This window comes from Hyaena hyaena, unplaced genomic scaffold, assembly GCF_003009895.1.
Source record: "Hyaena hyaena isolate Hyena2069 unplaced genomic scaffold, ASM300989v1 scaffold_612, whole genome shotgun sequence".
NCBI classification, from domain to species: Eukaryota; Metazoa; Chordata; class Mammalia; order Carnivora; family Hyaenidae; genus Hyaena; species Hyaena hyaena.
Genome location: NW_024081246.1, coordinates 934,409 through 960,636, shown reverse-complemented (window position 1 = coordinate 960,636; position 26,228 = coordinate 934,409). Strand labels below are relative to the sequence as shown.

Genomic DNA, 26,228 nt, shown 5'->3' with positions numbered 1-26,228 from the left:
CCCCGGTCAGGCCTTCAGATGACGTTGGCCGGCGTTCTGATTGCAACCCCAGGGGCGTCTGTAGCCAGAACTGCTCAGCTAAGCTGCTCTCGAATTCTCAAATTCACAGAGGCCGCGAGAGAATAAAGCTGTTTTAAGCCAATACACCCGGAGTGATGATTGGTTATACAGCAATAGATAACTAACACCCTCCTAGAGAGACTCTAACCCGTACACCCGCAGACATGTAAAGGAATGTTTACAACAGTGTTGTTTACTTTAGCATAAAATTACGAACCACCCAAATTATCCATCAATAGATGGGACAAGAAAACGTGTTTTAGTCGATGGAAATAACACATGGCGGTGAAAGGATTGCCCTACAGCTACACACCGTTGACATGAATGAGTCTCACAATGCAGTATGTGTGAAAAAGCACCAACAGAAAACTGTATACAGTGTAATTGCATTTATATAAGGTACACGGCCATGGATCGTAGAAAAATCTGTCCTCTTGGGGATGCCTTCTTACAAAAGGATGGTGATTACAAAATACTGGTTACCTGTGGGGAAAGGACGGGGCTGGAGGTGGCAGGTTTTAAAATACTGGTTGTGTGAGCACTGAGTGTTATGTGGAAACTAATTTGACAATAAACTATTTGTAAAATAAATAAATAAATAAATAAATAAATAAATAAAATACTGGTTGTGCTCTTTTTTAATCCGCACTGTGGTTGACACAGAGTTTTGCTTAAACTCTACACAGAAGTGTATACACTCCCGTATGTAACATACATTTCACAACGAAAGAAATGGAGTCAGCAACAGCATAAATAAAGGCAATATATCTCTGAAAGGCAGACGGAGATAGAGGTCAGGAGCTCACGGAGGATAAGAAACCATTTTCCCTCTTGCACTTTGTAAAGGAAGCCTTTTCAGGGGTCCTGAGCCTAAACCAGAGTCTGTCATGGGGTGACCCCTTTCTCTTCCGCGGCAATTTGTTTCTTACCTCCCCCTAAACATACATTGTAAAAGCTCTCACAGCCCGTGCAGCTACGCCGTGGGAAGAAGAGAAGAACTGGAGCTTGAATTTCGGGTTGCAAAGACATCTGTAGGAGGACAGCTGCTAAGAAAGCTTAGAAAAATCGCAAGGGGACTGGAATACTCTTGAGAAGTCTGGGTGGAATAAACAGAACTCTGTGTATAACCCCATATGCAGTAAGATCTCACAGAGGTTGTGATACGAGTCTGAGGCAAAACCAAGGGGGGAAAAAATCAAACTGGCATCTTGAGCGGACACCACCCAGTACGACTAGCAGCGGACAATGGCCGGTTTCCATCGGGACGTCCTGCAGCGCCAGGCAGGTGCGCACAGAGCCGTTCCCCAGGACCCCACCCGCTGTCTTGATCTCAGCGGACACTGGGGAGGGGATTTCTTTGCTCCCCAGGAACATTCAGAGTCTGTGCTGTGGGCCAGCATCGCCTCGAGTGCCAGGATTCTGGAGATGACGGCTCGACGCCTGCCCTCGGCTGGGTCACAGTCTAGCAAGAGACACGGCCGGGAGACACGCCGATTACACAGCTTAGCGAGTGCCTTCCTAGGCGAGCGGGCCTCCAGGGAGGGCGGAACGCGGGTCTGGGGCAAGCCGTGCTGGGGTGACGGGGGTGACTCCTGCCTCCTCGCGCGCTTCCCCGGTTTTCCTGGGCCCGGCTAACTGCCTTTATTCCTTCGGATCCTCGCCCAAGGTCGCCTTTCAGGGAGGCCTGCCCTCTTGACCGCAGCCAGCCCACTCCTCCCACGTCCCTTCGGACTCTCTCTAACCGACGACGTGCTGACGGAAGGTGAAGGCCAGCCCTGCCTGCGGCCAGCGGGGCAGAGCAGGCTGCGCGCACGGGGGAGCGGGGCGCACGGGCGAGCGGGGCGCACGGGGGAGCGGGGCGCACGGGGGAGCGGGGCGCACGGGGGAGCGGGGCGCACGGGGGAGCGGGGCGCACGGGGGAGCTGCACACACCGGCGAGCGGGGCGCACGCGCGAGCGGGGCGCACGCGCGAGCTGAGCGCACTCGCCGCGCGCAGACGGAGACAGGCGCACCGCCAGACTCGCCGGGTCGCCGCGCAGGGAGGGGCGCAGACTCACTCGAGCTTCCTGAAGGGCTCGCGGCCGGCCGCCACGTACTTGCCGCCCGCCTGCAGCGCCTGCAGCTCGCGCACCGGGTGCCCGCGGGTGGGCGTGAGCAGGCGCCGCACGCAGAACGGCGCCTCCACCTGCCGCGTCAGCTGCTCCAGCAGCGCCTCGAAGGTGGTGGCGCGCAGCCGCGGCACCACGAACTTCCGGCCCGCGAAGAACGCGTCCCCGTTGCGGTACACCAGGATGGTCTTGGCCGGCGTGGTGTCCGCCAGCGCGTGCGGCTCGCGCGCGCCCATGGCCGTGCCACCGGAGGGCCACCGGCCACCGCTCGCTGCGCTGAGAGCGCGCCGTGGGCACCCAGGGCGCCGGAGCGGGACTGCGGGCGGCACAGCCCCCGGATGCCGCTGACGCACCCCGCATTGTGACCGCCTGCGTCCGGAGGGAAGCCAGCCAGGTGGGGGCGGGGAGGGGGCGTCCGAGAGGGCGTGGCGGAGCCTGTCTGTGATCCACTTCTCTGCGAAGTGGCGGGAATGGAGGCTGGGGACACTCACGGCGACCTTCCCGCTACGTTGCCAGCCTCCTGTGCAGAAGAGGTTGAGAGCTGGGCACCAGGACCGTCTGAACAATCACCTGTGTCCGGAGGAGCTGTATGGACCCATTCGGAGCATGGAGACGCCGAGTTACCAGTGCCTGCGAGCACTCAGTGTCCCAGAGGCTTGGCAGTCAGAATGCACCCTCATTCGGGGAAGAACCCCTCAAGGGGGCGTGTGTCCTTGTGACAGTCAATCCTTATTCTGGGTACCAATGGGCCAGTCCTCTTGAGCTGGACAATGAATGATTCCAAAAACACATTTTTCCAACCATTTTGATGGGCTTAAACTTTTAAAGACAATACTCTGTGTATTACTTGCCGAATCTACATGCAGAGGGTACAGAATACAATTCTGTAAATATCAGTATCATATAGTGTTTGTTCTAGAGTAATCTTTAAGAGACCACCTGTCTTTCACCACCACAGGTGACTTGTAACCCACCGAATGCTCCACAGCAACAGTAAACACACGTAGCGATGTGTGAGCGTGACCAGTTTATTAAATCATAGGAATTCTATTGATCTTAAAAAGATTAATTGCGAGAAACCTCTGAAGTTTCAGGTGTTAAACACACTTCAAGAGAAGAATACGACGGAGCGCTTCCGTAGCCACGCACGGCCGCGCGGACTCAGAGGTTGGCTCGGAAGCCCGCCTTCACGGAGAACCTCATCATGGGCTTCTCCCGGGGGCGCAGGAGGCAGATGGAGCTGGGGAAACCCTTGAGGCGCAGGCGGCTCACGCCCCCGTCCGGGGCGATGGTGAGTCTGGCGTGCGTGATGACGTCCTGGAGCTCCAGGGTCAGGCTGTCGAACAGGTGACTTTCGTTGGGGGACAGCTGAAAGGGAGGCAGGACACAGTCCTTGTGATAACGCGGAGCGAGGCCCAGACGGGCGGTGTGGACTCAGAGCCCGTGACCGAGGAAAGTTACTCCCTGATAACAGGTTGGCTTACCACAGAGAAAAGCTAGCAGGGCTCAAACGCCAGGGCAATACTGACATGAACACTCGGGCCCATGATGTGTGTGGTTCTTAATGGTTAATTAAGTGGACGCACTGATAAGAAAAAGAAAGTGAGAAGTGGGCATATTCGTGCCTCCTAGAGGTCATCACCCATCACCACGTGGGAGCACCCCTCATCCCCACTCTGACCCGCAAAGGACTATCCTTCCACTGGATCGAAGAGGACCTTCTGGAACATCTCAGTGTCTATCCCACAAGAGGACACATTGTTACAACTTTAAATATATTAGTCACCCCTTCTAGAAAGTGAATACACTGCAAAAACATTTTCCATACATATTCTTTGTACATGATGGTTTAAAACAACACTTGGTTGTTAGAAATGCAAAGGAATGAAAAACTAGAGCCTGTCTGTCTATTACATAAATGCACAGATATGGTTTTTAGAAGCTTGTGCGTTTTACTATTTAAACTGAGTAGGGGCGCCTGGGGGGCTTGGTCGGTTAAGCGTCCACTTTGGCTCAGGTCATGATCTCACAGTTCGTGGGTTCGGGCCCCGAGTCAGGCTCTGTGCTGACAGCTCAGAGCCTGGAGCTGCGTCGGATTCTGTGTCCCCTTCTCTCTCTGACCCTCCCCTGCTCACGCTCTCTCTCTCTCTCTCTCAGAAATAAATAAAACATTTAAAAAATGTTTTAACTGACCAGAAGGTTTGGAAAGCAGGGTCCCCGTGGACGCCATACCTTCGTGACTGGAAGCAGCGGTTTCCACTTATGTCCGGGAAGCTCCCACCTCTGCTTGATCATGTCTTCCTCCTCCTGAGTCGTCAGGATACAGCCGTCCAGCTTACAGCTGTCAGGAGAATTGCCTGTTGGGACAAATTCAGGGTCAGATCCTCCACTCTGCTTGCCCTCGGCAGTTTGGCTGACCTCTGTGTCAAATCAAAGACCCAGCAGAGGACAAATCATTGTTCCCCCTAAAGAAAAGCAAAGATAGGATGCATGTGAGAGAAGGAATGTACCCATCCGTGGCAGAGCGGGATTGCCTGATGAAATATGCGTGTGTTCGTTTTTCAGAGGAATCAAAATCCGCTTGATGTACGTTAATGGGCTGGCACCTTTGAGTCTGCACGTACGGCATTTTACTTAAGAAGGTGAAGGCATCTGATAAGCATCCCCGCCTGCCGAGTTAACTACTTGCATATTGCTGTGTGGCTCATCTCAAGCTATTACGAGGCTGGAAGACACTTTCCTCATGGCACCATATTGTGTCACGTGAAATAAAAGGAAAGACTGAGCTGAGTTAATGAGTCAGTGCTTGGCATCGACCCCACGTGCCATCTTCCACGTGTGCTAAGCTTTCTCTGGGCGAAACATGTGATCCTGAGTCTCTCTTCTCTCTGGAATTTCGTCAGAATCATGTCCAGTGGGGTTAGAAGACCTTAGGGGAAAGGGCCCCACACTCTTCGGGGGGGAGAACTGCTATGAGGGTCCCCTAAGACTCTAAGATCAGCAGAGGAGGGGGTTCTGATTACAGAAAAAAATACTCAGTGCTCTCATGCCCCTAGCAGCTCATTTCTTAAAGCAGTGACCTCCAGGGTGTGACACAGTCCTGGGTGACATGGAAACCCGAACGATGCAGGAAGAGAACATTAAAGCCACTATTTCTGTTTCTGTGTCTTTGATATCCATATGCACACATGCATATCTATTAGGCTCCCTCGGGCCGTGACTGTGCTGTTGTGATGGGCAGAACCGAGAGGGTTAGCAGCAAATTCATGACGGCACAGCCTGGCCTCCCTGGTTACCTGGATGTACCGACTGGTACCTGGTGTTGACGAAACTCTCACTCACAAAATCAACACGTGATTTACATCGTCCATGGACTGAAGCTACTCCCAGAAACACAAGCACCCGCGAACCACAGGAAAACAGCAGAGCTGACACCCCCCCCCCCCAATCCAAGATGGGCTCATCAGCTGTGCTGGAAAGTGATCGCAGTGACCCGCTAATTGGATCTAAAATGGTTTCCAAAAATGGGTCTCAATTATCAATACTGTATCTTAAAATAATTAACTTAAATCCATACTGTATCTTAAAATGATGAAATCCACTACCACTGAAGGAAAACCTTGCCTTAAATATATATGGTGCCCTGGTGTAGTAGTTAATAACTGCGTGAAGCCTCAATGATTTGCAAGACGTTTAAACATCAGGCATCCGGGGCGCCTGAGGGGCTTAGTCGGTTAAGCATCCGACTTCGGCTCAGGTCATGATCTCACGGTTTGTGGGTTTGAGCCCCGCGTCGGGCTCTGTGCTGACAGCTCAGAGCCTGGAGCCTATTTCAGAGTCTGTATCTCCCTCTCTCTGACCCTCCCCTGCTCACACTGTCTCTCTCTCTCCTAGAAATAAAATAAAAAAATAAAAAATAAAAAAAATAAACACCAGGCATCCAAAGTATGAATATAAACTGCCACCGTTTACTAAGATAGCAAGCAGTCAGGAGACACGCAGCCCAGCACTTACCAAAACGTCACCCGACAATGATAAAGGCTTAATAACCCCTCTTGAACTTTGTCAATGTAATGACGCAGGTATATATTTCATAAGAAAGTAGGTACTTTTATAAGAAAGTACCAGCGGTGCTTGTCCAAATATGTTTTTACAAATAGAAGTGCGTGGCTTTGAAAACGTGTAACTCCCTGCCTTACAAGCCCAGCCTGGAGAGGAAATGCCCCCCCACCGATCTCCCTAGCCCTCTCCCCCCATGAGAACATGGCCTATCTAGTTCTTCTTATGCCCCAAGCAGGGGCCACTGCACAGGCTCTTTCCCAATGAGATTCAGGACCCCTCTAGTAAAGAGTCACAGCATCACAGAATCCCGGTTGACTTTGGGGAGTCACCCAGTTCAACTCTGACATTTATAAAGGGGGAAAGTAGGGCCCCCAGAGCTAAAGGAAGTTGCTGAAAATGGCACATCCAGAGAGTGGAATAGCCAAGCGCTGAGCCCACCGTCATGAGCCCTACTCCCATAGATGACGTTATCTCTGTAACCAGCACACGGGTTCTCTGTGCTTCCTGGTTTTACGTTTACCTTTAAAATATGTTGTATCGATTTCAATTTGAGTTATTACTCCAGGGTGTGCCAGCCGGAAGACTGCCCATTCACAACCCGTAACAAGGAGACTACCGTTCTTGTCATTCTGGAATTCAAAAGGAGAAAGAAGAAAGGAAGCCAACTCGGTGCCATTTAGGAAACAAATTCTGAAAGCCAGCAAGCGAAAAATGTCGACATGTGCTGATGATATGTCTTTTATTTCTTACTACAGAAGAGTGTTTCCTATGCCCTGGTACGTAAGTTACCTTTTGTGTTAATTATTCCTTAAATGCCTCGTGCGGACTCGTGAGCTTATTGGGTAATTGCCACGTTTCTATACATTTCTGCTGTGATCTTCTATGTCAGTTGTAAATCTTTGTAGAAGGAGACAGAGGGTCTGTATCTAACCCAGCCCCCAAGTGTTACTCTAATCAATTCGTTTGGACCTTTCAGAATAGATACGTTCTTGGTCAAGTAATCTGCCTGCAGACCTTAGTTTCTGGCAATGGGAATTTGTTCGCTTCCATTGGAAGTAATGGTTGACATGGAGACTAACCCAAGAAAGGGGTGTTTTTCAGGGAAGTTTGGAGTGGGATTAACAAATTGAAAGGTGTTTTGTTTTGCTTTTGTTTTGACTTTCCCATCTCATGCTCGTTACTAGCCAAAATGAAGAGCTGGGCCGGCTCTAGAGTCGCCTCGCCCCCACACAGTCATGTAGGTGATCTCATCCAGGGACACAGAGGTACCAGAAATGATTACACTGGCTTTTTCCTCCAGGTCAACCAACAAATTCATCCATGGGTTTTATATCATTAAATTGTAGGTCCTCTTGTTTCTTTATGACAGAAGCAGGGATATTTCAACCATTCATTGGAGCAGCAGGCGCGGCCAGCATGGGCACCTTCTGGGTCCTGCCCTGATGTTACCGCGAAGCGGTGGGCAATCCGGAAAACCACGAAAAGTACTTCTGGAACGCTGCCTACGAGGTTTCAGAAGGAAGCACTTCCTTAATGTAAATTTGAAACAAGATACAGGAAACTCTGAATCGTGGCCGTTTTGAACTTCTTACCTCTAATACCGGTGGCCTGTCCAGTCTTCTTGCGGTCTCCCAGCCATCAGCCATAGACCTAGCTTTGCCAACTCCTGCCGAAAACGACATCGTTTAGCGGGAATATCACAGGATTTTATCTTAAATGTGAGAATGAATGCATGGGCGTAATGAAATTACAGATCTCTTGTGCCTGAATGTTGCTACACAAATTATTACCACTCAACTTAATGTTTTGATAAATTCGCCTACAGCCATAGGGTAAGTTTTACTTTTCCCTTTAAGCCAAAATTAGGAAAGAAAATTAGGAAGGAAAACTGATTTACTTCATGTCATAAAGGCATCAAATCCCATGTGTAGATGGTTAATCTCATCCACTCCAGGGCTCCCTCTTAAATTGTTCATAGCGTATTGGGGTGCTTGATGTGGTGCCCAGATGCCCCAAATGCAGGCCAGCTCCCACACCAGCATCTCACCTATCATATTGTTTGGATGCCCAAAGTGTGCATCGCTGAATCCCACGCAGGCGCCCCCGTGAGCGAGGGCCACGAGATCAAACGGTTCCTTCGGATCAGTTGTGGCCCAGTCCTTCTGTCCGCTACCGTACGCTCTGAGACGTGCAATCCCACCGTCTGAGAAGGAAAGAGGCCGTGGCTATTTCTTGCTCGGAAAGGGGGCTGTTTGTGGATCATAAACGACAAAGCCCTCCACACCTGCCCACTCTGTTTCTCGAATACACCAACCCTACCTCCCCAGGGCCTTTGCACCCGCCATTCCCTTGTACTGGAACTACTTTCCCAGCTCTGCAAAAGACCACTTGTTGTCCTTAGGTCTCACCGTATGTGCCATGGCCCCAGAGACACACTTCCTGCTACTGTCTCGTCCTCTCCCTCCAGCTCTGCCTAGCCCGGTGAGCCATCATTCCCTCCTGCATCTTTATGCCAGAGCTCAAATCACAGTCTGCAATTATCTTGCCATTTGTTTGTTTAAGCCCCTGCTGGTATCAGATCCCAGAACCAGAATATAAAACCTTTGAAAGCCAGAATAATGACCTATCTTGTTTGCTTCTCCATCGCCTCTACCTAGTACTGGTCCTGGCACACAGCAGGTGCTGACATTTCTTATTGGATTAATAACTCCAGGAAAGTCAAAAGGCAATTGGGAAATCCACCGTTGATATAATGTTTGGAGCCACAAGTTAGCGTTGCTAAATCCCACACAGACTCATATGAGGGGCTTGCATTTTTATTTTTGTAAAAACAGTGATTAAGAGGAGAGAAGATAGTGGTGCCTGGATGGCTCAGTCGGTTAAGCGTCCGACTTCAGCTCAGGTCATGATCTCACAGTTCACGGGTTCAAGCCCCGCGTCGGGCTCTGTGCTGACAGCTCAGAGCCTGGAGCCTTTTTCGGATTCTGTGTCTCCCTCTCTCTCTCTGATTCTCCCCTGCTCATGCTGTCTCTCTCTCTCTCAGAAATAAATTAAAAACATTAAAATTTTTTTAAAAATTAAAAAAAAGAAGAGGGAAGATAATATCACAAAACCAAATTGCTTCTGAAACCACAGCAGCCAAGATTTAGGTCCACAGAGCAGACAGTAGCCGCCAACATCAACTCACATTCTCTGATCCTAATAAAGTGAATACTTTTATGTGTTTAAATAGTTCTTCCGGGAAGATGGGAGCAAGCTTTGCATATACTGCTTTTTTTGTTAACCACAGTATTTTCCTGAAACCAAGCCCTCATACTGTTACACAAAAAATGATGAAAGTGAACGATCAGGAAAACATTCAGTAGAATGGTCTTGATATTTACAATAAATAAAAACAGACTGTGCTAACATAAAACCCTAAGAATTACGCCAGAGGGGGCATTCAGCAGAAACTAACATAGGAGAGCCATTCTCGTGGCACAAGCTGATTTTAGATTTTTAAAAAATAAGATTCTTCCTGACAGAATTCATATCCAGCCTCACCCCTAATGAAAACATCAAGGATATGCCCACTCCATGCTCTGAGACTGACTCCTTTAAAGCAACTTATCGTCACCCCAGGAGAAAACACTGCTTCCTTCCCCTTATACTTGAACTCCAGGAGGAAACATTTGTAAATCTGATAAAGGATTTGTACCTGGATATATAAAGAACTCTGACAACTCAACAATAAAAGACAAAAGCTCACCTTACAAAAGGGCAAAAGATCTGAAAAGATACCTTTCCAAAAATACATATACGTATGTGTGTGTATATATATATGACCTGCATATAAACAACACATACAAATGGCCAAGCATGGAGCTGAAAATATGCCCATCATCATTAGTCCTAGAGAAATGCAAATCAAAACCACAGGGCGATCCCGCGGCACACCCTCTAATAGGCTACAATCAACCAGGCGGGTGATAGTGAGAGTTGGCAAGGATGTGGGAGGGGACGTCCTCCCACAGCTGGTGAGAACCTAAGGCGTGCACCCATTCTAGAAAACAACCCGATAGTTCCTCCAGCGATTAAAATTACAGCTACCAGGGCATCTGGGTGGCTCAGTTAAGCATCCCGCTCTGGATTTCGGCTCAGGTCATGGTCTCACCGTTCGTGGGATGGAGCCCCATGTCAGGCTCTGTGCTGTGTTGTGAGCCGTTTCTAAACTCATAGGTTGAGAAAAACTCCTTGTGAGGTTAAGGTAAGTTGCACAGACTCTTACCGTCAGATGGCAACCGATATCCACCCCCACCCAATTGTTTCAGCTTGAGCACGGAGCCCCAAGGCACCTTGTTGATTGGTATTCGGAGTGACTCATTCTGGCCTTAATATGCTGACGGCACTTTGTGAAGGAACCTACTGTAGGAACTTCTTCTTTTGTGGTTATGGGAGCAACATTGTGTTTCCTGAAGATCCTGTTTTTCTCAATACTTCCCATTAATCGATAAACAGGCTATTGACTCCTGCGTCCTGACTATGCTAATGCCACTTCCGGGCTGTTCCCCATACACCTGTGCATATCAGTGTTCTGGAAAGTTTTTACTGATAAAAGAACTCATCATCTGAACGCCACCTTTGTGCCATCCCCCAAACACTAAATCATAAAATAGAGTCTCAGGCAGTGTGGAGAGGCCTGGCTGGTGACCAGAAAGAATTTCGTGCCTCTCTCATCCCTCCCTCGCCAACACCGCCCGTCCTTCAGGGGCTCTGGACCCGCCAGAGCGGGACTGGCAGTGCTGACAGCCTGGAGCCTTCTTGGGGTTCCCCTTCTCCTTCTCTCTGCCCTCCCCCGTTCACACACACATGCTCGCTGTCTCTCAAAAAGTTTATTTTTTTAATATTTTTGTTATTGAGAGACAGAAAGAGACAGAATATGAGCATAGGAAGGGAAAGAGATGGGGAGACACAGAATCTGAAACAGGCTCCAGGCTCTGAGCTGTCAGCACAGAGCCCAACTTGGAGCTCGAATTCACAAGCTACGAGATCATGACCTGAGCCAAAGTCAGACACTTGACCAATGAGCCACCCAGGCGTCCCAGGTTTATTTTTTAAAAATAAATAAAAACATAGTTATCCTATGACCCAGCAATTCCAATCCTATGTGTATATCCAAATGAAAAGATATATCCACATAAAACTCGTAAAGGAATATTTATAGCACCATTGTCCACAGGTAGCCAAAAGGTGGAAACAACCCAAATGTTCATGAACAGATGAACTGGGAGGCGCCTGGGTGGCTCAGTCGGTTAAGCATCCGACTTCGGCTCAGGTCGTGATCTCACAGTTCATGGGTTCGAGCCCCGCATCGGGCTCTGTGCTGACAGCTCAGAGCCTGGAGCCTGCTTCAGATTCTGTGTCTCCCTCTCTCTCTGACCCTCCCCTGCTCAAGCTGTCACTCTCTCAGAAATAAATTTTTAAAAAACATTTAAAAATTTTTAAATGTTAAAAAAAACAGATGAACTGGATAAACATTACGGCTTACCCATACATTGGAATATCACTCCTCCATGGAAAGAAGTAAGTACGCCCAACAATGTTACAACGTGGATACGCCTTGAAAACATGCTAAGTGAAAGAAGCGAGTCGCAAAAGACCATTATGTGAAATGTCCAGAATGGTCAACTCTGTCAAGACAGTAAGTAGACTAGTGGTTGCTGAGGGCAGAGAGAGGTGAGGGTTGATGGGAAGGCTACAGGATTTCTTCCTGAGGTGTTACTAGTGCTCTAAAATTGAGTGTGGTGACCGAATATTGCACGTATACTGTGTATTTTTGCAGACTTCAAACCTTACCCTCACGTAAACCATAAACCACTGAACAGTGCACTTCAAGGCGGTGAATTGCATGGTATGTGAATTACATTATAATAAAGCCGTAAATAGGAGAAGATGGGGGTCTTTTGCACACACTTCATCTGCTGGTGCATCTGGCAAAATAGAATTTGTTAGGAGATATTTAACCTGATACAACTCACTTCCATCACATCCTAATTGACCTGGTGCTTTGTCGATAACCACCAACGCATGGGTGGGCAGCAACGAGAATTTCCTTGAGCACAGAAAAGGGTAAACTGTAACCCTAAGATGCTAGAGAGATGGAGGACTTCACCCTGAAACACGCCCACACCAAATCAAGAGGCCACAGAACAGCAGATGGGTCCACGTCATATTTACCCGGAAAAATGTTGAGTCTTATATGAGTCCATCTCTGCTGGGAATTGACAGGAAAATAATTGTGGCTGGAAGCAGGCTTTCCTGGTTTAAGCTCTGTCATGGGAACCAAGTAATTCCAGTCGTTGGACCTTAGCTAGCAATAAATATAAAATGTTAGCAGTGGCTCCAGGGAACAGTAAATTCTCTCACCCTGGTGCTCGCGTGGAGCCTACAGGATAGATACTCTTCGGAATAAAAACTGACAATGGCTGCCTAGTAAAATACTTTCATAAAAATACTAATAAAGATCAAGTCCCGGGTTTAATAAACAGACTAAAGTTCTGAGGGTGTTTTCATCCGGATGGAAATAGGCACCAGGTGATGGGGGGAAGGGGAGGCAGGAACAGGCAGTGAGGGTTGGGAAGAAGGGACAAGATCTGGGATTCCCTCGGACAATTCTAGAAGAATTGCACACCAGGCTTGTCCCCTGGGCCCTGAGACCTGGGGTGAGCAGGCTGCCCCGAATATCGTGACCACTTCCTCCAGATCAGCATTCCTCACACTGAAGGGCCTGTGTGTTGCTCTTATTATTATTTCCCAGTCTGTTGTGGATCAACACTTCCGTAAAACACAATGTAAATTAGTGGCTGGACAAGGCTTTACCAGATTCGTCAAGCGTGACAGGTACATAGAGTCACACTGTCAATTTCTGTACGTATCCCAACAGGGCAGAGGTGGGCAGACCGCCTGGGCCACCCCAGTTGAGACCTCACATGGGCCTTGGCGTGCCCGCCTACGGGGGCACAGGGACCATTTGCAGAGTATCTGCAAAGTCTCACTGGGCAAGTGAAGGAGAGGTGTGCATGCACGGAGTGTCCCTAAGAACAAGAGGGAGGGTCCCTCATGGCCAGGCCTGGGCCACGGCCACCTCGACAAGCCGCCAACCCTGTTAGCGGACGTACCTCAGCAACAGCCTCAAACTCCGCCGGCGTGGCCGTGGCCCCCAACCTGACTCCTCTCTCTGGCATCTGTGGTTCTTTATCTGAAGGCAGATGGATCAACAGGGTTACAGTTTGCGTTCAGAATTACAGAAAATATACTCCTAGTGAGCGCTATGCTCATTTTCATCCGGCCAAATCACCCCAGACACAACCTCTCTTAAGTCAAACTATCAGATGATCAAAGTAATAGACTTGCTGATGTTCCTCGGTATCCGAAATACAGAGTCATTCCAGAAGGTGCTGCAGCGCATTTGGTAGTAGCTTTGCTCGTCAAAGTACCACATAGCAGCTCCGGGGTAAGTCCAGCTGCGGCAAATCTATCTCATGACTAGAGCTTCCAGGAGTTGGCTCAACGGAAGTTCTGGAAAACTGCAAGGTCAAGTCCAGAAGCGGACCTTCCTGCCACGGCGACCTTGGAATCGACACCTGGGCGATCCCGCCTCGGACTCAGACAGTTGCTTCGGAAGGAATCCTCCTATTGGCCTCTGTGCAGCCTCTGCCCTGCCGTCACCTAAGTTCTAGATCCTCCACTGTGAGGGAGCGGGCCCGCGCCTTCCGCAGAGCCTCGTCCAGGGCTGCAGACACAGCGCTGTCAGCGTAAATCTGCCATCTGACACGATTTATCTGCCCTAAATACGTGTATACACACACACACACTGGCCCCTGCTTCTAAAGCCACGAACGCTGGGACCAGCATCAGGTGGTGCCAGTTGAGGGAATAAGGACACGGGTCAGACCTGTGGCTCTGTTTTATCCCACGAGGCACAAAGAAACCCTTCCTGACAGCTCCACGGCTGCCGCACCGTTGTGCTCTCGGGGACAGCCACCGCCCCAGCCGGCCCATGCCTGGCTCCCACCGTCCAGGCAGCCTACTCGCTGCACCCTCCCTGCGCCCTGCTTGCCCCAGTCAGGCCCCAAGAGTATGGGAATCATGAACCCTACACGTGGTCAAGCTAAAAACCAGAAGCCACAGAACTTCTGTTGCCACTGTAGTGGGAACCCAAGTTCTAAAGCCTGTGGCACTAACGTGGCCTTAGACAAGCCGCTGATCCTGTCTGGGCAGGAAATGCGCATGGGGGGCCGGGTCAGAGGCACGGTTCCCAGGGCACCTTCTTCCAAATTTGCTGCTTGAATTGATATCCGAGGAGCGTAATCTCCCGTGAAGTAAGAAATGTCCACATCGAAGCCGCGGATAATCCCTTGTATCCCGAGCTTAATGATGCACCAGTCGTGACCTGCGGGAGGGAAGCGAGGACACCCCTGTCAGCCGTAACTCAGCAGACAGAGCATGTGATCGAACCCAACGGAAGCAAAAACGAAACTCGGCACCACCCCCTCCCGTCACAGAAAAGGGCTCCCTGGGTAACTCTCAGCTGTGACTTAAAGATGTCCCGCGGCACGGCCACGCACGGCCACCGCACCCCACAGCCACCCTCTGCCCCTGGGCCTTGGATCCCGGGAGACCGATTCTGGCTGCAAAGTGAAGACTGGCCCCTGTGAGCCTCACTTCTTCAACTGTGAGTCGGGGACGAGATCAGCTTCCAAAAATCAAATGTGCCTGTGCCAGGTAGAGAACGGCCTGCCCCCAACTCGGCAGTGCTCAGCACGGGCCGGGCCCCCTGCAGACAACTTGCACACCATCACTTCGGGTCCTGCGGTGCCCAGCTGCCCCCTCCCCGCCCTGCTGAAGTGTGAGAAGTCTGCAAGCCATAGGTCATCAAGTTCTTCCCGGTTACCTGTGGTCAGGTGTAGACCCGCCTTGAAATGCCCAGATTCATGAGAATCTGATAGTGTCTGGAGTACCCAGGAAATACCTAGGACCCCTGTAACACTTGGGATGCCAAAGAATCCAGTTATCAGCCTAATGCTGGATTCGTTCACTTTTACAGGCGTGTCTGCAGCTTTCACAGGTGTATTTTCACTGAGCCTGACGAGAAGCGATGAATAAAGCAGGTCCTCAGGGGACATGAAGGGCACTGTGTGCAGGCAGAGGGCAGATGGGCATTCAGGTCCTGGCCCTTCTCACCGGTGACGTGACGGGGGCTGCGTGGGCAAGGCCGTCTACACAGGGGTTGGGGGGACCAGTCCACCTGCTTCAGAGAACCGTGTGAAGACGCAACGCAAACACGCACACGATGGACGTTTGCCACCCTGCTTGGGGGTGTCCACCGGCCCCCCGCGGCCTCACCAACACTCCGGCTCTCCCAGCAGCGTGCACCCCCCTTCCACCTGATGGTGCACAGAGGGCCTCTGCCTAAATCCTCCGAGCCTGACGTTCAGAGGGGCCGTGTGCGGCGACAGAGTGTGCCAGGGGCCTGGGGCCAAGCGGACCCCAAACGCATGCTGGCTTCCCAACACCGTGTCAGCCTCGCCAGAGACATCTCGGTACCTGGAGTTCTCTTCCTTCTGGTCTCCCATCCATCCATCCACTTCCCAAACTCCGTGTACTCATCTTCTCTGAAGCTCGGTCTTTCCCTCTAAAGCAGAGATGCGAGACAAGGTGGCCGTTACCATCCCTGCTGGCCTGTTCTGTCCCCCAGAGGGACAGGTGACCCATGCCAATGGGGACTTAGAGGGACTCCTCGGCCGGTGTGGGGGTGCCTGCCACTACCTTCACAGTCGGGTAACCCGTTCCAGATCAGGAGACGCCTCCCCAGAGAAAGAAATCCTGCTTCTCTGTGGGCCTCGAGGCATGGAATTAACTGTCCCCAGCACTAGGTAAAACCCCATCACACTTTATTCCGTGGCCCCACAAACGGCACAGCTCCACCCCCCACCCCCACCCCCAGTGCATTTCCCAGGCAACCCAGAAAAGGCTGCTCATCGAGGAATCTGGCCAACATGCTTGAGGCATAGGCGGGATGCTGAGGTCCAGCTGCACTTGAACCCCAGCCCTCGGAGCTGCTCCGTGTGCAGAGAGCTGGCCCTTCCTTTTAGTAGTGAGTGCTCCATATACGGAAGTTCATATATGGGTCCTTTCACCAGATCCCCCGTCATCGGACATTTGGGTTGGTTTTTCCCCCTCCAAACAACACTGGGATGAATATTATCTGCATATCTTTGCCTACTCATGCAAATAATATAAATCTGTGGAACAGCTAGGTCAAAGTGTGTAAGCATTTAAATTTCCTGTAGACAGACCTATGGTAAAACGAAAAGAGCTTCGACATCTATTAGTTGTGTGACCTAGAACAAGTAAATCACCCTCTCTGTTCCTTATTCCATTGCCATTTTGTCTGAGGAGTAAGTTAATATATGCAAGATGTCCTTGGAATGTCATACTTTAACGTGCTCCAGACCTGGCTAGGTCCTGCCCAGGAAGCGTAGCCCTGTCACCAGAGTGACAATGTGGCCAGTAACCACGGAGGACAGTGCACTGTCCACTCACAAGAACTCACGCCCCACGGCTGGGGGGCAGGGGGCAGGAATCCAGCCAAGCTTCCCTTTCTTCCCTGTATCTTCAGGTTTGATTTTTGTTTTGTTTTGTTAATAAGCATGTCCTACACTGTTATAACTAGGCAGGTAAGACATTTCCCCAAAATTCAAGACGTGTGTCAGTTTTCTTCCTGGCACAGCTCATGGGCTCCACGTGAGACGGAGGACAGTATATAAGGATCTCACTAATTTCCCCATAAAGCCACGCGGCCCCAAATCCCTGTGTCTGACGCCCATCTGTCCCCAGAGCCTCTTAGCCCGAGCTGGTGCGGATTTCCACACGTTCCTACGGTTGTGACGTGCCATTCCCTGGTACGCACGCCCGGACCCCCAGCTCAAACGTCCCAGCAGATTCTAATTGCCACGTTGGCATAGACGGCCCTACCCAACACTCCATGGTGCAGAATGCCGGTTTACAATACCTTTATGAGGTTTTCCGCAGGAGCAAAAAAATCATCTGTTGCAAATAAAATCTAGACAAAGACAGAGAGAGGTCAAGATAAAATAGCTATAAATTCAAAACCACTTCATTTCATTCCCTAGTGGAATGTTGCAAGATGCAGTAAAAAGAAACATGGAGCTGCCAGGGGAAGAGAAACCACATGCAACTAGCCCACCATGCTTTTCACACGTCGAGGCCCCACGACCTGCCTCCTCCTCCATGCTTCCCTTCCCGACTGAGCTCTGCCCCCTGACCATCTGGATGTGAGCGTGCTGCCTTCATACACCCGGGAAGAATGTAAGAAGAATGGAGGACACTGGGCTTTGCGATTCTCTCACAAACAGAGCAATGGCCACAACAACCAGCACTGCGGGCCCCGCCTGTGGTTTGGCCAGCTCACCGCCGGACGCCCTGCAGGAAGGTGGGCCTGGTCATGTATCAGCTGCGGCAGGACAATTTGGGAGTGAGGGGTTGCTACTAATTACCCCAAGAAAACAGGTGGAAATGGATTTTCTGCACAAAACAGGCTGCTGTCATCCCGGCCAAAGCCAGGACCCTGTGACAGCGGCCCTTGGGAGGGGACCCCGCACACCAGTGTCGGGAATTAGCCGGTCACGGTTTCAGGTCTGCTTGTCTATGACTGAAGAGAGGTGTGTTCATCTCAGGGCACATTTGTCTCCATGGAGGAAGCCGTGTCAGGACGCTGTCATTGGCACTCAGCAGCTCGGGCGTTGACGGGCACAGCGGCCCCACAGAAGGGACACGTGAACCCCCATCCTGATGGTCTGTGGGCTTTGCCCTGAGTGCGCGCTCTGGGCAAGGCCGCACTTTGCTGATGTCAACAGCTCTCCGGGGATCTGGAGACACCTGTCTCTGCCGGGGCCGAGGCTACTCCTCGTGGGGGTGGCGCAGGCCGCGTAAGGGCCCCGCGCCGACAGCCATCGGAGCAGCGGGCACCGCTGCCACCAGCCGCGAGGGACCCAGGCCGGCAGCCGGCCCCCAGCTTTGGGCGGGATGACTGACTGCAGAGAACCAGCTTGTAGGAAAGGACGCCTCACCTAACCCCGGACTTCACTTCTCTCATCTCCCCATTGCCTGGACCGATCAGGTAATTCATCTGTCATGAGCTTGGGGTATGTTGTTCAGGGATCGTTATTCTGCAGGCTATTGGTTGGTGGAACATTGTTGTGATTCTAAATTACAATTTCCACGGAGAACCTGTGTTACTTAAATTATTGGAAAATCAGTCTCAGCCTCCGAGCATAATTTGCATCGGATGAAACTACTGTCCTCGGCCGCAGCCCAGAGCCCCCAGGTCAGGGGAGACCTCGCGGTTCCGCTGAGGATGACTGTCCCAGAGGCCAAGTGCAGGGGGCACAGCTGTGTCGAGGCTGGCCTGCCCCCTGAGGATTTGCAAGGGCCGAGTGCGGGTGAGTGGGGCGGACACACAGGAGTCTCTCCAGATCCTTCTCTGGCTCCTTGGCAGAAACCCTCATGGGCCATCCGGGGCCTTTCGACCTCCCCGGCTCCTGCCCCCAAAACACCTGATGGCTTCCAGCGACACTAAGCCAACTGGGGCGTGCCTGGCTCCCTCCCCCGCATCCCGGCCGAAGCGACCCCTCACCCCTTTCCCTTGCCGGCTCGCTGTCCCACCTGCGGACCCCAGTGAGCATTGTTCAGTGGCACGGCCTTTCCCAGCCCTGTCTCCCTGGGGAGCACGAGCTTCAGGAAGGCAGGCAGGGGCCCTCCCAGCGGCCCCGGACGTCACACCTGCGCGGTGCGGGCGCTCGGTGCCTCTGCGTTTTACCGGTACCGCAGTGCTCTGCACCTGTTAACAACCGTTCCAGGTAATCCTCACACTAACACATGAGGACCACGGATCCACGCCGTGAGGAAACACACGGAGGGACAGAGGACTCTTCTCACAGGGGCAGGACGCCTTTCTGTTCCGAGCTGAAAGCGATACTGCCTTTGCCAGGACTGTCACCAATTTTTAGAAAATTCTTCGGAAGCCTTTGGCGATAATGGGCTTGCTGGGGTCGGCTGGACCTTCAGCCCGATCCTCGCCACTCTAACTAGGGTCCTGCGGCGCTGTCCTTCCCGTGAGACCCCCACTTACCTTTCCGCCTACAGACTCAGACGCCAGGTCAGCCAGCTGGGTGAAGTCCAGAGACCGGGCCAGTTTGCCCTCCCAGGGGGAGTCAGCCATGCCTCCTGGCAACGAGAAAGGAGGCTCGGTCAGCCTCGGGTACCGAGGGCAGCAGAGCCTGCGAGAGCGAGCGGGGCCCTCACCCGGGTTCCCAAAACCGAGGTCTGAGACGCTCAAACAACACACATGGTCAAGTGGACGTGGCAGGTGCCCACACACTCCCAGGGACCTTCAGGTGACTTTGCACAAACACTGAACTGGGAGTGAGAGCACGCTCCCTCTGAACTACTAAGAACAAAGTTCCCCCAAATCCCACTGCCTCAAATTGCGATTTTCTTTTTTTAATTTTTTTAATGCTCATTTGTTTTTGAGAAAGAGAGACAGAGCACGAGCAGGGAGGGGCAGAGATAGAGGGAGACACACAATCTGAAGCAGCTCCAGGCTCTGAGCTGTCAGCACAGAGCCCGACGCGGGGCTCAGACTCATGAGTTGTGAGATCATGACCTGAGCCGAAGTCGGGCACTTAACTGACTAAGCAACCCAGGTGCCCCTAACTGTGAGTAATTCTTCATGAGATATTAGTTTTTGTGTAGTTTTCTCTCTCTTTTTTAAGGGGAAAAATATTCTACTTTAGAAAGGAATAATTTGCTTTTAATACTGCTTAGATCCATTCAAAAATCACTTATTGAGCAACTAGCTGGCAGGCCCTGGCTAGAAATAAGGTGCAGAAAACACAGGCGCTGCCCACATGGGCTCCCCCATGGCAGAGACGATGCCCCAGACACCCAGGCAGAGCAGTGCTCTGGAACCATCTGAGACTGAGACACAGAGATTGCTCCGCCCAGGAAGACACAGGCATCACCAGTAACCCAGCCCCCACACCCTGCCACCCCCTGATTTTGAAGTTGGGAAAGCAGAGGTTTGGAGAAGAGGAGAGGCATGCAGGGAAGCGGGGGACCTCAGGGCTGGCCTGGAGGCCGCCCTACTCCTAAGCCAACAGACGACCTCTGTTCCTACCTTTTCTCCTACACTTCGTGGTGAAGAGAAAACTACACAAAAATTAATATCTCATGAAGAAGTATTCACAATAAGGGGCGCTCAGTCGGTTAAGCAACAGACTTCAGCTCAGGTCATGATCTCACAGTTGATGAGTTCAAGCCCCACATCAGGCTCTGGGCTGACAGCTCAGAGCCTGGAGCCTGCTTCAGATTCGGCGTCTCCTTCTCTCTCCCCTTCCCCCACTCACGTACGTACGCAATCTTGTTCAATCTCTCTCAAAAATAAAATAAATATATAAATAGATAGATGATAGATAGATAGATAAAATACTGGTTCCCTAATTGGACCAAAATCTCCCTGAGGATGAAATGGTACAGAAGAAATCTGCTAACATTGGTCATGACTTTGCACTAATGTCCTGCGCAGTCCATATATTTTCTCTCTTTTGAGCCTCAACACCTGTGATTCTGGTATTCTTCGCATCTGACAAATGAAGGGAATGCACCTTTAAGAGGACAGGTAACTCGTACAAACCACGCAGCTGGAACGTGAACCACATTTCCAACCCAGACCTGCCCAGACGTGACGGGCACATGAGAGCCCTGACCTCGCGTCAGGGTTACATCAGTGCGTGCGTGCGCAGTGTCCTGACCGCGCAGAGTCACACCTGCTAGGCAGGGTCACGGCGGAGGGCGGGACAGGCGGTGGTGATAAAGGCGGCAATGGTGCCCTCACTGCATGAGCTCTGGGGGTCCCTGAAGGAGCCGACACCTGAGCTGGGACTTGAGAAGGGACAAGGGAGGCAGCACGTGCCAGGCGCGGCGTGCAGGCAGGATGGGCCACCGGGGCCACGGAAGTAGAGATTGGCATTTGTCTGCACCTACACTGTCCAACTTAGAAGCCAGAGGCCATAGGTGGCTGTTTAACATGTTAAAATTTCATCAAAATTAAATAAAATTAAGAATGTAGGGGCGCCTGGGTGGCTCAGTCGGTTAAGCATCCAACTTCAGCTCAGGTCATGATCTCATGGTCTGTGGTTTGAGCCCCACATAGGGCTCTGTGGTGACAGCTCAGAGCCTGGAGCTGCTTCGGATTCTGTGTTTCCCTCTTTCTGTCCCTCCGCAAATGCACTCTGTCTCTCTCTGTCTCTCAAAAATGAATAAACATTAAAAAAATTTTTTTAAAAAGAATGTAGCTGTGCCTGGTACTAGTCACATGTGCTGGACAGAGCACACGTAGAACCTTCCATCACAGAAGCTTTATTCAACTGTGCCGGAAAAGCCCCAGGACCATGAGGGCGCAGGAGCCCAGGCCTCCACCAGCACGTAGTGCCACACTGCACCGCAGGCCCAACGCACGCCCGACGCACAGGCTGGCATCACTGGCTTCTGCACAGAGCGCTCGCTGCCGGGTCCAGGGCAGCTTGTCAAAGCTGGGATGCTGGAGGTTTGCCGTGTCCCAGCTCAGGCTCGGCGGCCTCTCCAGCAGCCAGCATGCGGGCTCAGGAGCACAGAGCTCAGGGCCCGCCCAACGGGTGTGGGCCGGTCACAGACGGGGGTCTGCCCAAGCCTGTGGGTCCCTGCAGGCTTCCCCCAACAACAGCCTAGTAACCGTCGCATATCCTGGACAAGATCACACAGTGCCGGGCCAGTCATGGCGCTCCACAAAGCCTTGCTGCATATTTAATTTCCTTAAATAATCACAAAACATTAGATTTCCCCGGTCATTCTTCTGAAAAGGCTCGATTTTTTTCCCAGGTGGTTGCAGCGAGCTCGATATGCACCAGGACAGAGCGTTCTAACATTTTTCCAAGATCAACAATTTAATGCCCCTTCTTGGCTACCGGGTTTGATGGAAAAAGCAAGGTGTCATGGCTACATGGGGTGGGGCCCTCAGGGGGTCCTGTGGCCCAGTCTCCCTGCTGGCCGGAGAGCGGTGAGAGGGGGAAGCTCTTCCAACCCTTGCTGTCTTTCATCTTTTTCTTCCGTGTGCCTCACATCACCTCCACCGAGCAGTGCGCTGCACACATGGACCAGAGGCTGCAGGTGCATGAGAGAGAGAGCAAGCCAGAGACATTTTACACGTTTTCCACAGGATGGGTCTCAACCATCAGGTTCTTAGGCTCCGCCCTCCAAGATACACCACCTCTGCACTTCCTTTTAAAAAAAGAACGCTCCCTTCGTGGAATGAACATTTCCATCTAGTAAATCGGTAAGTGGGAAGCTCTCTTCAGAAATCGTTAGGCAGGGAGCAGCGCCCTCTGTGGTCGGAGCTGTAAGGCAGGCAGGACCTTCCTGTACCGGCCTCTGTGTCACAGATGGCACGCGGGGTGACATAATACAGCCCATTCCCCAAACGGAGAAACACGCTTTCCCCAGGCTCCCTGAAATGCATGTGCACTCGCTGAAGAGCAGCGCAAAACCGGACGTCGAGGCCAACGTTCATTTTTCCAAATGAAACCTAGTGCCTGGACACATCGGTTTGGATTGGCAGCAGTGACTTAATTCGCTTTGGGGCAGAGATTTCTCCGTGGGCTCCATCCTCAACCACCCGCCCCTGGCTCACCCCTAGCCCGGGAACACCCGCGGAGACGGGGCACCGTGACTGCTCCCGGGACTCAGTTACTCAGACACTTCATCATTCTCCCGCTAAAGCCCCAGGCGCGGCGAAGCCCCTGCTACCGCAGCGCGCTCAAAGCGTGTTTTGCTGAGATAAAAGAAAAACAAACAGACCTTTGTAAAACACCACAGAGGCTCCGCCAGAGATAAACCAAGAGGAGTATGAATCTCTTTGTGCAACTTAATAGAAACAGACGGGGAGAGGAGGGACTGCAGGTAAAATTCAGCCATAATTTTCTCTACTGCCACCCCCACCCCTTTCCACCCATTTCCACGGAGAAGTCAGGTCTGCAAAGAGCAGGGGCTCTCCGTGCAGTGCTGAGCCTGCAAAGGGCGTCGTGTTGGCCGAGCCCTGAGAGGGTAACACCTGGCACGTGGGTATGGAAGCTTAAATCTGACGGCATACAGAGCCCAGTTTCGCGGTCGCACTGGCCGTCTTCGGGCGCTCAGAGGCCAGGCATGGCTGGTAGCATGAGAGAGAGGCTTCTACGGCGGGGGCAGGTTCTGGCCATCCATGCGCATGGTGGGAGGGCACCGCCGTTTCAGTTTTCATTAATGACCTTAGTCAGACATAAGGTCGATGTTCAGGATGACCTCAGAACCCTCTAGCAACCTCTCAGCCGTGCCAGGAAAGTGACAGCAATAGTGTCGAGCCATCTCTCTGGGTCCCTGATGCCAGACCCTGTGACCCTGTGACCCTGTGACCCTGCGACCTCACAGGGCAATGGGGAACCTGCAGATGCTATCGGGTTTACAGACCCTACGAGAGGGAGGAGACTGGATAATCCAGGTGAGTCCCACCTTTCTCTGGCCTAAGAGCCATGCGCCAAAGGCAAGTCGGGAAGAATCAGAGGTTCGAACTGAGCTGCAAAAGAGAGAAGGGCCCACGTGCAAGGACCAGACGGAGCCCCGAGGACCTACAGGTGGCCCAGCCGGACACCAGCAAGGGGCCAGGACGGTCCGCCCTACAAGCTCGGAAGTGGCCTCTCCCCTTCCCTCCCTCCCCAGGGCCCCCTGCAGTCAGGCCCTGACTCAGGCTGTACACCGGAGCGGAGAAGCCAGCTGAGCCCAGCCAGACTTCCGACCCGCAGACCACAAAACCACACATTTGTGTGAAGACACCGAGAGTGTGTGACAACACTAACACACCCCACAGTCCTTCATTCAGACTTAACGACGGACACGAGGTCAGAGTTACAGACGGCGATCTCCTTCTGGGACAGACGACGAGGCCCCTCGGGTCCCGGGGCCCAGAGCTGCGGCGGCACCGCCCGTGCGCACGCGGGACACTCGTTGGCACCACTGGGGACCCAGGCTGGCCTGTCTGTGTGGCGGCGCCCGGCCCCGCGGACAGTGCTCAGGACGTGCTGGCCTCTCGGCGGGTCAAGCCCCATCGGCTCTAATTAACGTACCTCAGTGAGGCTTTGTGCAAGCTGGCGCCTCCCCTAAAAGTCCGGGTCCAGTTCAGGGCAGGTTCCTGCCACACTTTCCACCAAATAAGTGTAACAACATGAGGCGGGCACACGAAGAGAACAGGTGTCTTTAAGCCTCAATCCCGGGGGCGCCCGGGGGGCTCAGTCGGCTAAGCTTCCAACTTCGTCTCAGGTCATGACTCACAGTTTGTGAGTTCGAGCCCCGTGTCAGGCTCTATGCTGACAGCTCGGAGCCTGGAGCTGCTTCATGTTCTGTCTCCCTCTCTCTCTGCCCCTCCCCTGCTCACGCTCTGTCTCTCTCTGTCTCTCATAAATAAATAAGCATTAAAAGAAATATAGGGGCGCCTGGGTGGCTTAGTCGGTTGGGCGTCTGACTTTCGCTTAGGTCATGATCTCACGGTAGTGGGTTCGAGCCCCGCATCGGGCTCTGTGCTGACTGCCAGCTCATAGCCTGGAGCCAATTTCGGAGTCTGTGTCTCCCTCTCTCTCTGACCCTCCCCTCTTCACGCTGTCTCTCTCTCTCTCCTAGAAATAAATAAAAATTAAAAAAAAATATTAAAAAAAAAGATCCAAATCAAAATTGCACGAGCATACTTCTCAAAACTAGAACTGTCCTAAAATTTGTACGGAACCACAAAAGACCCCAAATAGCCAAAGTAATACTGAAAAATAAAACCAAAACGGGAGGTATCACCATCCCAGACTTTAGCCTCTACTACAAAGCTGTCATCATCAAGACAGTATGGTATTGGCACAAAAACAGACACATAGACCAATGGAATTGAATTGAAAACTCAGAAGTGGACCCAAAAGTATACAGCTAACTAATCTTTGACAAAGCGGGAAAGTATCCAATGGAAAAAAGACAGCCTTTTTAACAGATGGTGTTGGGAGAACTAGACAGCAACATGCAGAAGAATGAAACTAGATCATTTTCTCACACCATGCACAAAAATAAACTCAAAATGGATAAAGGATCTGAACGTGAGACAGGAAACTATCAACACCCTAGAGGAGAAAGCAGGAAACAGCCTCCTTGACCTCCACCGCAGCAACTTCTTACTTGACACATCCCCAAAAGCAAGGGAATCAAGAGCAAAAATAAATGATTGGGACCTCATCAAGATTAAAAGCTTCTGCACAGCAAAGGAAACAACCCACAAAACTAATAGGCAACCGACGGAATGGGAACAGATAGTTGCAAATGACATATCAAATAAAGGGCTAGTATCCAAGATCTATAAGGAACTCACCAAACTCCACACCTGAAAAACAAACAACCCAGTGAAGAAATGGGCAGAAGACATGAACAGACACTTCTCCAAAGAGGACATCCTGATGGCCAACAGACACATGAACGATGCTCACATCCCTCTTCATCAGGGAAATACAAATCAAAACCACAGTGAGATACCACCTCATACTGGTCAGAGTGGTGAAAATGAACAAATCAGGAGATTCCAGATGCTGGCGAGGATGTGGAGAAACGGGCACCCTCCTACACTGTTGGTGGGAATGTAAACTGGCACAGCCCCTCTGGAAAACAGTGTGGAGTTTCCTCAGGAAACTAACAGTAGAACTCCCCTATGACCCAGCAATGGCACTGCTAGGAATCTACCCAAGGGACACAGGAGTGCTGATGCACAGGGGCACATGGACCCCAATGTTCACAGCAGCACTCTCCACAATAGCTAAAACATGGAAAGAGCCTAAGTGTCCATCAACG

At 51.7% G+C, this 26,228-nt stretch overlaps 2 protein-coding genes across 6 annotated transcripts in view; both read right to left on the bottom strand.

Annotated features, from left to right (window-relative positions):
* The window catches only part of DCDC2C (doublecortin domain containing 2C), a 79,889-nt gene extending 77,485 nt beyond the window's left edge, over nucleotides 1-2,404 (bottom strand). For all 5 annotated transcript variants that reach the window (XM_039257367.1, XM_039257368.1, XM_039257370.1 and 2 more), the window contains exon 1: nucleotides 2,118-2,404. In XM_039257367.1, the coding sequence (XP_039113298.1) occupies nucleotides 2,118-2,404 (287 nt within the window). The remainder of the gene's footprint in view (nucleotides 1-2,117) is intronic.
* Nucleotides 2,405-3,180: 776 nt separating this feature from the next.
* ALLC (allantoicase) overlaps nucleotides 3,181-26,228 on the bottom strand; it is a 24,660-nt gene continuing 1,612 nt past the window's right edge. The window contains exons 2-12 of the mRNA XM_039257361.1: nucleotides 19,423-19,519; nucleotides 17,284-17,334; nucleotides 15,816-15,903; nucleotides 14,536-14,661; nucleotides 13,388-13,467; nucleotides 12,447-12,579; nucleotides 8,278-8,433; nucleotides 7,823-7,896; nucleotides 6,751-6,859; nucleotides 4,401-4,525; nucleotides 3,181-3,536 (exon numbers count right to left, since the gene is read on the bottom strand). Coding sequence (XP_039113292.1) covers nucleotides 3,330-3,536; nucleotides 4,401-4,525; nucleotides 6,751-6,859; nucleotides 7,823-7,896; nucleotides 8,278-8,433; nucleotides 12,447-12,579; nucleotides 13,388-13,467; nucleotides 14,536-14,661; nucleotides 15,816-15,903; nucleotides 17,284-17,334; nucleotides 19,423-19,512 — 1,239 coding nt within the window. The 5' untranslated portion in view covers nucleotides 19,513-19,519 and the 3' untranslated portion in view covers nucleotides 3,181-3,329. The remainder of the gene's footprint in view (nucleotides 3,537-4,400; nucleotides 4,526-6,750; nucleotides 6,860-7,822; nucleotides 7,897-8,277; nucleotides 8,434-12,446; nucleotides 12,580-13,387; nucleotides 13,468-14,535; nucleotides 14,662-15,815; nucleotides 15,904-17,283; nucleotides 17,335-19,422; nucleotides 19,520-26,228) is intronic.